At 37.5% G+C, this 17,158-nt stretch overlaps 1 protein-coding gene across 1 annotated transcript in view; it reads right to left on the minus strand.

The window, feature by feature from the left end:
* The window catches only part of lrrc16b (leucine rich repeat containing 16B), a 131,215-nt gene extending 115,459 nt beyond the window's left edge, over positions 1–15,756 (minus strand). The window contains exons 1-2 of the mRNA XM_015379428.1: positions 15,505–15,756; positions 8,872–8,966 (exon numbers count right to left, since the gene is read on the minus strand). Coding sequence (XP_015234914.1) covers positions 8,872–8,966; positions 15,505–15,562 — 153 coding nt within the window. The 5' untranslated portion in view covers positions 15,563–15,756. The remainder of the gene's footprint in view (positions 1–8,871; positions 8,967–15,504) is intronic.
* Between the last annotated feature and the right edge of the window lie 1,402 nt (positions 15,757–17,158).

A 17,158-nucleotide genomic window follows, 5' to 3' on the forward strand; every position in this document is an offset into this window, starting at 1 on the left:
ATGTGAACGGCCAGGTCGCATTCATTCGACCTGAACGTCATTAATACCCGACAAAGGTCAATATTATGCGTCTTGCTACACAGAATAGGCAAGAAAAACAAAAACCATGGCAGAAGATGATGCGGAGAGCAGTATTTATGTGTAAACATATTGAAAAGATTGACTTTTTATGGTTGGAAAAGACCACTAGATGTACGCCGGCACTACAATCCATGTTTACTTCCGTAAACACAGAGCACGCTAGCCTGTGATGTCATTGTGTCCACTACTGCACATGCGGGACACTTGCGATGTATGACTGCAGTTCACACAAGAGATCACATACAAGTCGCATATATTTGGAAATATGAATGGCAACGCGAAAAAAAACGGTTTTAAAAAAAAAATCGGAATTGAGCATCAAGGCCTGCAGTGTGAACGTAGCCTTAGTGAACTCAAGGTCATATGGAAAAGTGAAATGAAGAAAGTGAAGTAAAGTAGAAAAGGCATTTAAAGTTAGTTGCAAGCAAAGGACATTAAAGCTGGACATAAACTGATTTTTTTTTTTACTAAGACTTTAAACACTTCTGTAGGTCTGATCCACTAACATACCATATAAGGAGTATAACCAACAAAGAAAAATTAATAGGCTGATCTACTAAGTCTGCATACATAATAAACAGGTGTAAAAGATGTGCGGATAACCCTATTTAAATAAGCATGTTGTATGTGTTGCTACATGTTACACTGAAGTGATTTGGAGAGCAGAGTAGTTTCTTTTTTAACAAAGCAGACAGGTTTTGGTCATAAAGATAAACATTTGTAACAGCACTGCTCACAGATAGCAGGTTTATAATAATAATAATAATAATAATACATTTTATTTAACAGCGCCTTTCTTGACACTCAAGGTCACTTTACAAAAAATACAAAAGATAAATAAAAAGAAAAATGAAAATACAAAATACAGATACACAAACATAAAAACAATTATTGATAGTGAATCACAATAAGCACAACCATGATTTGGAAAAGATACAGATGGAGAAAAAAATAAAGGACCTCTGTTTAAACTCTTAAAAGCTGGCACAAAAACAGGGAGCTTCTGGCAACTGGACTGGATTAGCCGAACGGTTGCTCCAACTAGTTAAGGTTATTATTTGTACTGTATGTCTTAAAGAAATGTGCTTTAGACGAATCATATTTCCATACATGCAGATAAACTTTTGGTTTCAATTTTTCTTAATGAATGAAGAATGTCCTTTCATTCTTTTCTTTGATTTAAGATAATATAAAAAAAATTTAAAATAAAATAAACTGAATTGAATTTCTATGCTACTCAGTAGAGCAGGGTGATTAATCAATAAAATAAACTAATCAAGTCTTCTGTTTATAAAGATTTTATTTTTTTGGACAATATGATTATTTTTTTTTTGTTCTTTGATATGTATTAATAACTAATAAACTAGCTGACTGTATAACACCACTCACTGGAAATTCTTAGTTTTATATATTTTCAGTGCTATTTTTAAAACATTGTTTTACAAGCATATTCACAGCTTTTGCTGCCCTTTAAATTAAGGTCACCTCCCAAAAGAGATGATTGAAATAAAAAAATTTTTTATGTCTTATGTAATTTGTCATTTTCATTGTGAAACTTAAGGAAGTTAAATGAAATCTATCAATTGCATTTGGTAGGAAAAACATCTGGATCATATTTTTAGCCACAACACCAACTACTACTTAATATTAGATGTATACAATAAATTACAAAGAACCCTGAAAATGTTGAAAGAATATGAATACTGTTTCAGGGCACTGCAAGGGTGAAACGTTCTGGGCGTCTTCCAGCTGAAGTTACAGACAATATTAAACTTTGAATACAAGGCAACTTATTCTCACTGACAGCCAGGCCCTTCTTGCTGACGATGCAGCACCAGGTGTCATTGGGGTGAAACAAGAAGGAGAAAGCTTGTTCACAAACAGGTTTTCAACTAAGCAATTTTCTGAGTACAAGCACTGCCCTCTAACTGCTAAAGTGCTGCTCTAGAACTTTGCTTTTTACAAATTGCATTCAATTTGGCTAATTAAAATAATGAGCTCAGGTGAAAGAATAAATTCAATAAGCAAATACGGCACAGTTTTTGAACTCCAGGAAATTCATGTAAAAACCAAATAATTATTTTTCTCATCCATTTTACTCCTTATACTGACTTTATTCCTGATATGGTTATTATTGGATTATTTAAAAGGAAACAAGAGGTGCATTTATTGTGTGGTATCTGTGCGAGGCTAAATAGGAATCAATGTGTGGACAATATATGAGCAAGCATATTCCAACCACAAAAACGACAAATACAAACACGCCTCAGGGGGACTACACTTTCAACAAGATTTGTGAGTTTTAATTATCTGTAGACCTCAAAAATTCATAACACATATGCAGAAAACACCAAAAAAAAACTAAAAGGAAATAGACGATGTTTAATGTTTTTTTACTGCAAGAGCCAGGAAGGCCACAGGCAGCAGCATGCTAAAATAGCTAATTTTTCTCCATCTGAGCTAAAATACAAAATGATGATCAAGCATTGCGAGCCACTATTACCTATTAGCTGGGTCAGTAGCCTTGATCAACTTTGCCAATTAAGAACTGGAAGAAAGCACTTTCATTTATCATTTAACATGTTTGAAAAATGTTGTGCGGCTTGTTTAAGGACACAAAATTAAATAAAACTAACAGGGTAAACCAAAGCTAAGTTTCCCAGAAGACATGCAGAGTCCCAAATGATTGTCTGAGAGTCTTAGTATTTGTGCTCTGCTAAGCAAAGTTCTAAACCTTGTTTTCTGAGCAAAACCAATGTTCTGTGAAAATGTCATCATGTATAACTGGATTCCAGACTGCTTCCCTGGTCTTCCTTAAAATCTCTTTACACATTGTGGTGGCTGCATCATGCTGTGGGGTGCAAAAATCACTCTTTTGGCTTTTTCTTTCTAGATAAAACTAAACTATGTCATGCAGGATCTTAAACAAGCTTCCAGGGATAAATTTATGATGTCTAGGGAAGAAAATTTAGGCATTCCCTTTTAAGATGACTCCTGAGAATCAGCTTTGAAACTAGTTCATTCATCTTTATCTTGCACTAAAAAGAAAATGTTAATCAAGTATAAGGTGCCCCATATTTCCAAGGTTAAGCTGTTCTTTGTTTACCTTATTATCATATATTTTTCTCATGTTCTGTCCCGAACAACTGTTTGAAGCAGTCTTTTTTTCGGGTTCTAAAGAGAAATGTCTTTTGAACGGCATGTTAAAGAATTTCATGAATCCAACGCATTCAATTTTTTATGTTATTTGTTGTTTTTTAATGCAATTATTCAGTGTACTGCTAGTCAGCTGGCTTAAAAAAGTGAACTACTGAAAAGTACTACAGTCAGCTACTTGAATGGATAGCCTGACTTATTAACAATCCAGCAACATGAAACCTAACTAAAGAACATCACCAGATACACCTTCTTGATTGGCTACAAAATGGAAAAAAAATATGGTTTGGAGTTGTGAGGCCAAAGTCAGGAACACAGAATGTCCAACTGAGATGATATGGCATTACCTTAAAAACACAAATCAAGCTAAAATAAATAAATAAAATAAATAAAAAATCCAACACGGTTGAATCAAAACTTTTCTGCAAATCAGTGTGGGCCAAAATCCATCAGAGTGAAATTGTATTTTTTTTGTCATTATAAACTTTGTTGTTGAGGTAGTTGGAAAAACCATTGCCCTTATTCAAAAATCTGCCAAGTTTTTACGCCTCTATTTTTACTGTTTGCCAATACTGTGTGCCGATAAATCCATCAGACTCCTTAACTGAACCAAATCTCAGGCCACTTGTGAAACAATTCTTTTAAAATGTGATCTTTTAACAGCCTTTTTATTAGATCCCATCAGTCTCTGCATAAACAGAACATGAGCTTGACATCCTCTTTTTCCAGGACATGTCCTACTTTTCATACTTGACAAAATGTCCGAGGGGAATTTCAAAATCGTCCGGGATTTTTGTCCACTACGATGCAGCAAGTAGTCGAATTAATTAAGTGGGAGGGACCTTTTTGTGATGCAGGGTCACTGTGACTCAGGCAGTAGGGCTTTGTTATACAGTTGATAGTTTCAGCTCCCATTTAGTCAGTCTTTGTTGTTGTGCCCTTGGTCATAAAACATCATCCACCTTTACCGGCTTTTGGTGAACACAAAATGTGGCAGCAATTGTATGGAACCCTCATTACATGGCAGCCTTGATTCTGTCAATCTGCCGCAGGGAAGCTATGACTACAATGTGATTTATCACCATCAGTGTGTGAATGAGTGAATAATTGTAGTAAAAAGTGCTTTGAAGTCTTCTAACTTGATAAAGCCCTATACAAGAAAAGGCCATTGAAAAATTGTAGTTTGGGAAATTGAGGTTTAAAATTACCTAAAAGAAGGAAAAAAAGGCAACACCAGTGTAGTTTTCCATGTAAGCCTACTATGTTGCACTAGAATCCCCCAGTGAACTTTGGTGGAACCATAAAACTGATTATTGTGTACATTTAAAAGAAACGTCATATTCATGCAGCCCAAGATTGAAGTAAAGGTGTATAAAGACCCATTGAAATGAATTAATGTCTTCACTCTATAATTTCTCACAGAAAAAGAATTTTTTATTCTTGGTTGAGCAACCCTTGAATGAAGTGTGTTTCAAAATCTGTACTTTATTCTATTTATCCATTCTTGCATTTATTTAGCTTTGGATATACTTATTGAGACCATTACTAAGTTCATGCTTTGAGGCAAGTTCTGATCAAGTTTTGATTATGTAGAGATATTATATAGATAGTTTTGATTGGAGAGATTTGAAAAAGAAAAGAGAAGTGAGCACATCTGGTTGAATGTTTTGTTTTTGTAATAAATTATATTATGATAAGAGGGATTCTTGTTATATTTCCTCAGGAAATGTGTTTAATGATCTGATTCACAAGATATTAGGGGTGGAATGGTTCACAAAATCCACTGTTCGGTTTGGTTCACGGTTTCGTGGTCACGGTTTTCGGTTGGGTTCGGTATATGTTGAATGTTAGCCTGACATGTTGGTCGTGTTGCTGTTAGCATAAACAAAACGTGTTGCACTTTTATCCACGACTTTCTTTCCGCCGTCATCGTAGGTCACTCTAAATGCAAAGTGGTTCCATACAGCAGACCTATAAAGTGCTGCTGGCGCGTCTTCTAACTCCTGTTCTTTCCCACTCGCCATACCCACACAATTCTCCAAAACAACTACGCTGCTTCGCTTCTTCTTCTTGGTTACTACTGGTGGTTGGCTTTGGTCGCAGTACCGCCACCTTCTGCTCTGGAGTGTAAACGCTTCGCCTATAAGAAAAAGGAGCAGCGCATGAACCGAACGCAACACATGCGAATCGAACCGAGACAGTCGAACCGAACGGTTCGGACTGTTTTCATAAACCTTTCCATCCCTACTAGATATGATAGTATATTTCTTACATGACTGTCATAGACATAAATCACAGGAAAGTTTCAGGATAGGCTGAGGTGTCAAGCATAAAAAACTTGTGATATCCTATAGGTAAAAACTAAGATTTCCTTTAAGCAGGGTGTTTGTACAAAGAGAAGTGTCAATAAAACTCATGCTACTAGATAGCTTACTAAATAAAATAATTTATCAGCAAATCGTTTTTTTTATCAAATTTAATATTTTAAGACACTTATATTTCAGGGCTTTCCCAACATCTTAAACAGAGGCGCTAACAAATGAGGACAGCATTCCCTTATCCTCTGAAAGAACTTTTATTCAGTATAATGAAAGCTTACTTTTATTCTAAATATCTTATTTTTATTAGTTGGAACTAGCTCAGTTCAGAAAACAGGGAGCCACTTTCACTTATGAATGATTTATTTGTAACAGGGGGACTTTAAAAGGCAATTCAAAGCCATAAATCATCATCATATATTACACCCGCCATGAGTTTTATAAATTACAGCACTGCTATAAACAAACACACACACACACATCAACCCCACACATCCACACAGTCACTAAGCATCCAAGCATAACTGAACCTTCACATGTGGAAACAGCACCTATTTGACCCCGGTTCTTTACGCACAGTTCTTATGAGCAATTTCTCAACGTTCACTGTAGAACCTATGCAGGGAATGAGCACCCACGTGTGTCCAGGACTGTCACACAGTGACTCTCTCAGCAAGTAATTGGCTTATTATTGGAGCACAGAAACCGCAGAGTCAACAGAGGATGAAACGGAGCAACCGATCAGGATAAATAAGTGGCGGAACAGCCAAATCGGCAAGTGGGGCATCAAAACACAGCAGAGATTTCCTCCCTCCCTCTCTATCTGCTCACTCCATCCTTCATTCACGCTCCTCCAGTGGGATGCCCTCCCCTTTTCCTTCATCATATTCCCCCCCTTTTCTCTCTCCCAAGCTCTCTTCCTTTGAAGATGCTTTGTTTTCTGACTTGCCTCTCTAATCTTCAGTACGGTGATCTAATAATGGCCGAGAGAGTGCATGTGAAAGCAAGTTCTGATGCTCTGAGCCTCGTGTGTGTCTACGTTTAAGCCTCCGGCACATGCCAATCTGCAAGCATGTGTGCGTTAGGATGTGATAGATGCATTCACATTGACACTCTCCAACACATTGCCCTGGGTGCTTATAGATGTCCTGCTGCGCCCTCCTAGTGCCTGTATGAGGTGGGCGGTGGGGGGTTACAGCCTTGGATGTGTGTGTGTGTGTGTGTGCGTCAACAAATGATGGCTGGTACAGTCGACACACACTGACAGTTGGATATGAACAAATCTCCTGAGGGACTGGAAGAAGGAGCAATATTTAGAACAAAGGCTTAATGGTAAACATAAAACAGATGCATGAAGCTTGAATTTATTGAACTTTACCTTCCCAAAAAAAGAGAAATATGAGATTTCAGGATCACATCTGTGATCCTGAACTCAATTAGCAAGCTCAACAGATTCTAAATGCAAAAATCTAAATGCAGATATTCTGTATAAATACCTGTGAGCCCTCCATAGAACAGATTAATTCATACTTCAATTAAACTACACACAAGTGGACTTTAATTACTTAAGGAATTTGGTTGCAGAAGAATCCATTTTGTGGTATCCTAATGAGTAAATAAAACTTAACACAAAACTACTGCTTCCCACGTTTGTGATACCGTAATTTTCGGACTATAAGCGGCGACTTTTTCCCCATTTTTCGACCTTGCGGCTTATATAACAATGCGGCTTATCTATGGACTTTTACAGCTAACGGACACTAGGTTAATACCTAAATCTATGTAATTTACAATCCACCATGTTGACGTCACATTTGCTTCACACACAAGTACGGTAGCCGTGCACGGGGGAATGCGGAGGTCCTCCGGAAGCAGACTTCTACCGCAAGTGGTACGAGACAGAACAACAGCGAGAAAGACGGACATTAAACATAAAAAAACTACGGCTTATAGTCCGGTGCGGCTTGTATATGTACAAATCATGCAATTTAGCTTATGCGGCTTATATTCAGGTGCGGCTAATAGTCCGAAAATTACGGTAGTTAAAAAGTAAAAAAAGTATGCTTAAAATCACTTATTGAAAACCTATTGAATCTATGTGAAACACAATGTCCACTTTCTGTATGTGAAATAATTAAGATTTTTAGTATTTGGTGCCCAGCTCATACTGAGAAGACCTGACCATTTAGGAAGACCATTTATTCAACCTTCATACATCAAGACAAATGCATTCATTAGGGCAAAAGATTTTTTTTTGAGAGAGAGAGAGAGATCTGGACCTGCCATGAGTTAGGATGAATGCAGATATGTCTACATGTTTTCCCTCCTCCCTTCTCTTAAAAGCATCTGAAGTAGCAGAGGCAGCTAGAGTTTATTTGGATAGTAAAAAAAAAAAATCTTGTAAAGCAAAGACCTAATTGAATTGCTTTGGATGGTAAGAGGGTCTCAATACCCTTTAACAGGTTTGAGGAAGGAGGCAGAGAAGGAGAGAAAGGGCAAAAGGAGGAGAGATAGCGAAAGTAACAGGGAACCACTATGGTGTTGGAAGGGGGGAGATGACAGGGAGGAGAATAATTGCGATGGACAGATAAGGAGGATGGGAGGGGGAAGAAACGAATGTACAAAAAGAGGGGGAGGGGTTAAGAACAATAAAAATATATCTCAGAACAGAGGACAAATAACAGTAAGCACATGGAGAAGAACTGTTTCTCCTATAAGCATGTGTGTCTTTCCTTTTTCTTGGGAGGGGGTAAAGGATACTAGTCCTCTTGATAATGACAATATGTGAGTAAGTGATCGGTCACTACTGTGACTGACTAATAGTCACTTTCTCATGAACAAAGATGGCCTCAGTTTTGACAAGTTCCTTCAGCATGTCGCATACTCCCCACATATCCTCTGGCATCCATTCAAACACCAGCATTTTCCCTCATTTAAAACAAACAATAAAAGCCATACATGCACACTGCATTTGGCTTACATACTCAGACACACCCACACTCGCCACTACAGCCTGTGGCATTAAGGCCATCCTGCCACATCTAATAAACTCTCAGAAAGGACTCAGTAGGACATGGCATGGTGTCCACTTTGCTTTGCTTAGCAGGCATCTGTCCAAAGCCAGATTTACAACGCGTCTGTTAGACGTCTTACAAAGCATAATCTGTGACTTCTTACGCCTCTTTCAATTTGCTGGATTTTGGTCTGACTACAATGAACCCCACTAGAGTTGCCAAAATGTAGAGTCAGAATAACCACTGGTGTACCATAAAAACCGTTTCGCTTGGGTTTGAGGTGGAAGATAACGACAGCTCACCAGGATTCTGTCTTCAGATTTGCCGCCTCTTGTCTCCTGCTTGATTGCCCGCACGAATTTAATGGGCTGTTTGTCCAGCACCTTCCTGATGCTCTCTAGGAAGAAATTGGAGAGGAAAAATGAACATTAATTACAAAGTAAAAATGAATATAAAACTTTATTACATTAGGAGATAAATACTCTAAGTTTTATAGCCTGTATAAATAAGGAAACCCTTTAATAATCAGTATTGAAAGAAGTCAACACTTTGTTTACCAAAATATGACTAATGTCTTATTGCACAATCCCTGAATCATTTATCAAATAGAGTAAGGATGGCGCACACTACTTTAACTACTGCTCTAGTGACAAGTACACATTTGATTTTAATGGGAAGAAATGTGGCAACCATTTTAATAAAGATCTAAAAATGATTCCTTAGATCATTTTAATTCCTGGGAAGTTTAGAATGATTCCCCTAGCTTGATGTTAGCTTACTTTATTCATTAAAAAAACAGTTTTCATGTATGTTTTGGATCATTGTCAGAAAGTCCAGCTGCATCAAAGTTTCAAACATCTCAACAGAACTGTCACTCCCTGGAAGAGAGGGGAGCCTGCTGTCAAACAGACACCATTGAACTTGATAAACATCCCCAGCTGCTGACATGAACAAGCTTATTGACTTTTAAACAGTTAATATGTGGGTGGAAGAGACCAAATATGTAACCATTGAAATAATGACAAGCGCAATGTTTCAAAGCGTTTAAGCACGACGATGGCAGCCTGCTGCCATCATTCCAAAAACTGGATATCTCAATAAAGAAAAAAAAATACTATAGCCAAGTTCTTTGATTTCCTTTTCACTTAATAAGAAGCTAATGATTAAAAGTGACCAATTATGTGTTGAATTGTGGCAATCAACCCAAACACACACAACAATGGTAAAGCAGGCTAACATTAAGCTTCTGAAATGATCCCCTCAAACCCTAAACAAATATAAAAAATATTAATAAAAAAAAGTTTTGATGCAAAAACTAAACTTGGTTTTATTTATAAATGCAAATTTGTATTTGTAAAATTGTTTCCACAGCTGTATGGAGTTGCTGTTGAACCAAATTGAAAAAAAAAATGGTTTAAATCAATAATCAGAAGCCCAAAATAAATTGCATATGCCGATGTGAATTGAAAGGAAACATACATATGAAAAAGCCATAATGTTAAATTTTCAACTGATTTAGAAGCTATGGAATAGCAAATAAGAACAGGGCTGCTCTATTGCAATAAAAAAAAATGTATTTGGAAGGAGTAGCAGTGTATTGCTTATAAAATATTTTGCTAAAGAAAATGCTGTTATTTTCAGTATTCTATCATCCCACTACTAAAGGTCAAAAGCAGTGACTAAAAAAAAATCGTATTTCCAATTCTGATAGCACCTTTTAGCTATCTGAATTCATACAAGCATAATTAATATAAATGCTACAGATAATTAGTATTTAATAAGGTAAATTTACTGAAATATAATCACAGCATTCTGAGTTTAGCATCTGCACTGATGCTGATTCAGCATATTGGATCTTCACTTCAAAATACGATGTTTGTAATGCAAAAGCAGAGAGCTTAAGTTAGCTCTGATCAAATGTTCTTATATGGGATGCTTTCTGCACTATACAGTAATTGTTTTACAAATGAGGGAAACAAGATGTGACAAAAGGAGCACTGCATAAGTCATTCCTAATTTTGGGCAAAACATGTTTACTGAGTAAAATGTATTGTATGTTATGTTTGAACCTTTGACCAAGTAGCTGTCAATCAGCACAACACACAGCAATATATATGAAGAAGTACTGATGACAGAGTAAATCATTTTTACTTGTTTTAGATGTTTTACATTTTACGGCCGGTGCTGAACATTGAAATAGTAAAACTTGTATTCAGGACACAGACAGACAATTTGTCAATCAGTGCCACTTTAGAAGCTTTGAGAAAGACGTTGTTTTATTGCATATATGGGTCAAAAACTAAGCAAGGTCTCTGATTTTGATTTGAGGTTGAGATGGTTTGTGTGATGAAAACTGACAGAGGAGTGCATAGTCAGAGACAGAAAAACTGCTGGAGAGAACATATTTTCAGAAAAGCCACATTCTTTTCTGGAAATAGGTTTGTTTTTTTCTTACTATTGTTTTTTTCTGGAACTAACAATGTTTCAGAGAGTGAAATGAGTTGGACGGTGAACTTTCATCCCAGCCTTAAGTCCTTTATAGCTTCTATTAGGTTTCGCACCATAGATGTTGCGGATTCAGCTCCATCCATCAAATAGTATTTTAACAAAGAGTTGAATTTTGCTGTATCCTAGGTGTGGACAGGAGAAACTGAAAACAGGAGTTATGTCTTTTTAAACAACTTTACTGTCTGGCCAGTTATATTTTGCAGAAATATGCTGCAAAGAGTTTCTTCCACCTGATCTCTGCAGCTTCTCTGAAATCACCATGGCCCTCTTAGCTGCTACTGGGATTAATGCTCCCTCTTCCTTCCTTTAGAGAACAAGTGGACGGCCATGTCTTGGTAGATACTGTACAAAAACAGTTTTTCAACAGATTCCCATGCTGCAGCTTAGCTTTTTCTGAGCTCATCTAAAGTAAATATGGGGCTCTTAACTGTTTTATTTACAGTGAGATAAAATACTTATATGCAGACTTCTGAAGGGTTCTGGCTGCCGCTGATTTAATTTAGGTTCACCAGGGTTGGGCTTAACAAAAACAGATATGACACTGTTCATTTTTTATTGTAAAGAAAACATCAAAAACTATATATGCTTTTACCTTCCCCTTTACATTTATGTTCCACTTTATGTGACACTACTTTACTACACATACTACTTTATGCATTGAAATCTAGAGATGTAATAGAGGGGGAAAATGTAAAAAAGTGCTTTTAAAAGGCACTGTAGAACCTCTGAGAGTTGCTCTGCATCAAACTGGTCAACCCTGCTATAACTCACAGAACTGCACTTAAGGTTTCCCCAATTTAAATTCTACATTCAGTATTCAGCATCATATAATATGCCATCACACAAACATAATTTCAGCCTAAATCCTCATACAGCAAGCAGGCACATATGCCAACAAGCAGTGAGATTCATTCGCAGCCCACATTTCAACTATGCCCACCACTGTAAATGTGCACTCATGGAACTTAGCAAAAGGAGATGAATCAAGTCATGCTGTGTCACGACACTCCATTGTGTCAAAGTCTCCAAAGCTCTCCCACCAGATTGCTATTCTCCCCGTCCACCAACAGCAGTGGAAGCTGGCTGTCACGCTTGATGGAGCAGCGGCAGATGCAGGAAGGATGGGGCAGGGATGGGGTGGGTATAGGGAGCTTGCGGGTGGATTGAAAGAGGGATCAGCAGAAGACAAACATGGAGTTATTGGCATTAGGCTGGGTAAGGCCTAATTACTTAAACCTTTTAACTTACAACGCAGCACCCTGTGGCCTGCCAGGGTGACCTAAGCATCTGCTCCCAAATTTGTAAAGAGGGACAGCAGGAGTAGGAAAGGGAAGAAACAAAAACAATCACTCTATAAGATTCCGATGCTAATATATTCACTGGCTTTTTGACAGCTTGGTGAACTTTGAAGGCTATCTAATACTGGCCATTAAAATCACAATGTATGCATATTATGTTCTTTATAATGCAATAAGTAATGATCATTGAATTTGTAAATGAACTTATCTTAGTACTAAATACTACCAGCATAATTAGATCTGAAAATGGTGGTCTGTGTAGGATATAAGGGTTTAATTATAAATAAAAATTCCAACTTTGTAAAAGTTCAAAGTAAAGCCTGTAACTGCAGATTTTTTTTAGTGATAGATCAAGTATAAAAGTCTAACATCCTAAAAACTTGGGTTATGCAACTCTGAAGCAGACGTTTATATTGGAAAAAATATCTAGCCTTAGCTATCAGGAAAAGGGATTCAGTTTTACCTCTTAGAGAAGAAAAAAGTTAAGATTAGATGAGCTTTATTGATCTCACAGCGGAGAAATCCACTGGTCACATATTGGCCTAATAATTAAAGAAGGTGCAAACAGGGAGGAAAAGGTGCATTAAGAATAAACAATATACGGTATATACAGTATATCAAGGTATATACAGTATATCAAGATAAATAGGATTAAGGTGCAAGTGTACATATATCACACACAATGAAAAACAAAATAAAAATAAGAAATAAAAAAAATAAAAATACAAGGGAGTAGCACAGAGATTTGAGGTGACATATGTACAATCCGGATGGCTTATATACAGGTGGATTGACTTTTACATTAAAGTGTAGTAGGTGAGGAGCAACAGTGAGGTAGTGACGGTGAGGGTTTACCCTGTTTAAATAGGGTAAAGTAAAAAAAAAAAAATGCTAATAAGCCTAATTCTGCAACCATTGCTAAAAGTAGCCCTCTAAGGCACTTCCTGATTGAAGAGGAATAAGCAACATTTCCATCTTTTATAATCTAGGTAACAGTTTATGCTTAACCAGCTCTTAAAAATGTGTTTAAAAATCTTAAAACATCATAAAAAAGTTGTTTTCTGATCATTAGTATGAACACAGAAGAATAAAAAAAAATGTCATTCTTCTTAATCAATGGATGCGGTACTGACTGACTGTACTTTAACTGTAGCTAGATATTAACAAAACTATATGATCATTTTGAATCATATGTTAATATTCTGCTGCTTACTGAATAAAAATAACACATTAAAGCAACAAGTAAATGAAATATTCAAATGAGTAAGAAATTTACTCATTTGGTTAAAAAAAAAATCTCTGAATTTTACAGTATGAGTAAAATGTATAGCCTTTTTAAACTTTGATTTATCTAACACATCCAATAGAAGCCCTGGCTTTATGCTTAATTATGCTGGCCTGCTGGAAAATCCCATTCTAACATATTTTAAAACCCTCTAACACATAAGTCAGCAACCTTTACCACAGTCTGTCAGACTGGATTGGGTCAAAAGATTTTCAATAAAAAACAACTTTTTTTTTTTAAATAAAGCATATTTTATTTCATGCATTATCTGCATATAATTTCAATTAAAAAAAAAACACTCACAAAAATGTCCCTTATTTATTTAATCATTTTTTTGATCACTCCAAAATTTTGAAAGCACCAGGATTTCTCGCTCTAGAGAAATTGTTAGTATAGGAGTGAACGGAAAAAAACAGCTTTTTGGACTGATAAAACTGGTGAGCTCTTACAGGGTTTTCCTCTATTAAGCTTGATTCATTTCCCCAACATTATCAATTGAACCCTGACATCTTCAATGCACCTCTCTGAAGAAAAGCATCATGCTGGTTTGATGGATCATGTCTCACCGTTGGATTGGTACGATCACAATGAACTTTAGTGTCGGATTTCCATCAGTGTTTTGAATTTAGGTCAAAAAGAAAAAAATATACATTCCCACAGTATGATGTTGCCACCCTCTGTCATGCATCTGACTGGTTAATGTTTTGTTTGGTCAGGCAGAGATGAGCATTTGGCTCACCAGGAGAAATAAAATGAAAAGTCATATTCTGTAGATGTTGAACTGATGTTCAGAGGCCTGGTGGCTGCACGTCTTAGGACAGAGTTTGCTTATTATAGAACGGTGTCAGACTTCAATTAGTTTATTTCTATTTGGGGAGGTGGAGATGTTCTATGCCATGTAAATAATTCAATGCTTATTCTCAGTTTTTGAGGAGGTGGACTTATGTATTTTGTTTTTTTCTTTTGGGTTGTTTACTTGTGTTTATTGTAAATGAACCAATTGAAATTGATTGTAATGGAACCATATTATTTTAAATGAACCAAATTGAACCAATAAAGAGAGTCCATGGGTCTGTCAAGCATCTTAATAGTGAATTTAATTCAGTTTGTGTCTATACTGACCTGAAAACCTTCACTGCATGTGATGTCTTGTACATGGCTTCTTGTATCAAACCTAACAGTGTTCTTGGAGCACTTCTCCCCTCCTCTCCACCTTGCCCAGCTCTAGCAGGTGTGTTAATGAACCAAATGCCTCCTGGTATTTAGACAGAAGGGGCTTGACAGGGCTGATCTGGTAACCAGCGGGACTTAACTCGCCGCATCAGGATAATCAACAGTGAGAGACACACCTTCTGTGACATCCCATCGCCCTAACATGTTGATGTTTGGACACACACACGCAACCAGCTCCCAGTCGCATCTTAACTCCTACGCGCGCACGCGCACAGAAAGAGAAAAGAAACTTAATGAATCCATAAAGCGCAACGAGGCGCTCACGCGCACTCAAGGCTTAAAAATAACTCCCGGATAAACGATAAACCTGACCTAATGCGCGCCTCCAGCAGATTGTTTTATATGGAAAAAAAAACACAGCCCAGAGCACTTATATACTAAGATCGATGAGATTACAGTTCATGCAACCGTTGCTGTTTATTTATTTATTTCTTGCTTGTTTTGCTCTGGGAGACATTTGCAGCGCTCGCCTGCGGTGTTAAACTCATTTTAAATCTAATTTAAAGAAAAGCGGCTCAGGAGAGAAGAACCAAGGACGACTCTTTAACCTGTCCTCTGCGCGTTTCTTCTAAAAGATGTCTAAAACCACCTTCTTCTTCTGGTAAACTTACCTGAGATTTCTCTGCTCACGCTGACGAAGCCGGCCGCTGAGTTCTCCTTTGAGGCCATGGTGCGCTGCGCTCCGTCCGCCCTTCCGGCCGGCAGCTTCTGTCCACCTCTCAAATGTCCGGTCGGACAGCGCTGCCCACTGCTCCCCACTCTTGGTTTCCCCTCTTATATATCCGTGGGCCCTGCAGGTGCTCTTTGGCGTGGCAAAAGTCCGAAAAGTGAGGTGGAGAGTGGTGCTGCGGTGCGCACTGGCGAGCTCCACTCCAACACTCAGGCAAAGAGCAGAGAGAGAGAGAGAGAGAGAGAGAGGGAGACAAGGGGGAGAGAAAGGGACACTGGGGGTGGGGATGGTGGGGGGAATGAAGGTTTTAGTTCATCTGGTTTAAAGCTGGTTTGTAATAGAAGGGAAGCATTTTACAGAGCCAGAAAGAAGCAGAATAGAGAGATGGAACTTGGATTCCTTTTAAACAACAGCATCTAAATCACAAAAATATTAATTTATTTATAAATAAATGACATTAAGCACTATTCATACCAGAGGCGTAGCCAGAACATTTTTTATAAGGGTGGCCAGGCAATAATAATGTAGACTGAGGGGGGGCCAATAGTGGATAGGCACCAAAACACAGTCAATCTACACTGTTCCAACAGGAAAATTAATGAGCGAAACATCCATATTTTTTAAATAAAGAGAAACTATATTTTCCCACAGCCTTTGCTAACAAATTGTCAAATATATTCAAACAACTGTGCTTTCTAAATAAAATGTATAGTGGATAAAATTCTTTCTGTTAGGGTTCCAGTTTGTGGGGGTTGTTTTTGTGTTCCTTTTTTTATGTCTCTGTGCATCCAACAGATGGTGCCATCATTTCTCTGTTGGCCTGGAGGGCCTCTTCCACGTTTCAACTACCCACACCTGCAGCTCGTTCATCATTACCATCTGAGGAGTATATGAGCAGCAGACTGTCACCATCTCCTTGCCAGAGTGTTTGCCAGTATTGGGTACTCTAGCCCCTCTGAGTTCTGCCTGTCCGCCCTCCAGCAAGTAATCTCCAAAGCTGAACAAGTCCCCCCCACAAACAGGAACCAAGGAGCAACCACAAACCTCTCCAGTGAGTCCTTATTTGGCTATTTTTCAGTATCTACCTGTTTTTCCAATGGACCTTGAACTCACCACTCTCATCTCCTCCTACAGTTTCCGCTTCCAGATCACCAGACCGCTGGATTTCGACCAAGCTGTGAAAACCATTGTCTCTCTTAGCTTCCCACTTTTCAATAAACTATTTAACTTTTTCCCAGCCTCTGAGTTTGTTTCTGCATGTGGGCTAAACATTTAAAACCCATAATGACACTTTCAGATTGTGGTTTTGGGCGAACATCACCATTGCCATTACTTACCTACTTTTATCAGTAATCATTCTGCATCAAAGTACAAATATCTACATACATTGATTATTAAGTTTTTATTAAAATAGTTATCTATGATTTCACTGAAGACTCCTACATGACTTTTCTCTTTATCCCATAAAACACAAAATCTATTTCTGCTTGAATTCTGTACGTATTACCTTTAATGTTAGTATATTGATGTGCATAATCAATCAGTGTTTTTGTGGTCAAGTAATTGTTAATTAAATTAAATTAAAATGTTTTGAA

Source organism: Cyprinodon variegatus, unplaced genomic scaffold (assembly GCF_000732505.1).
Source record: "Cyprinodon variegatus isolate N-32 unplaced genomic scaffold, C_variegatus-1.0 Scaffold192, whole genome shotgun sequence".
In the NCBI taxonomy this organism is placed as follows: Eukaryota; Metazoa; Chordata; class Actinopteri; order Cyprinodontiformes; family Cyprinodontidae; genus Cyprinodon; species Cyprinodon variegatus.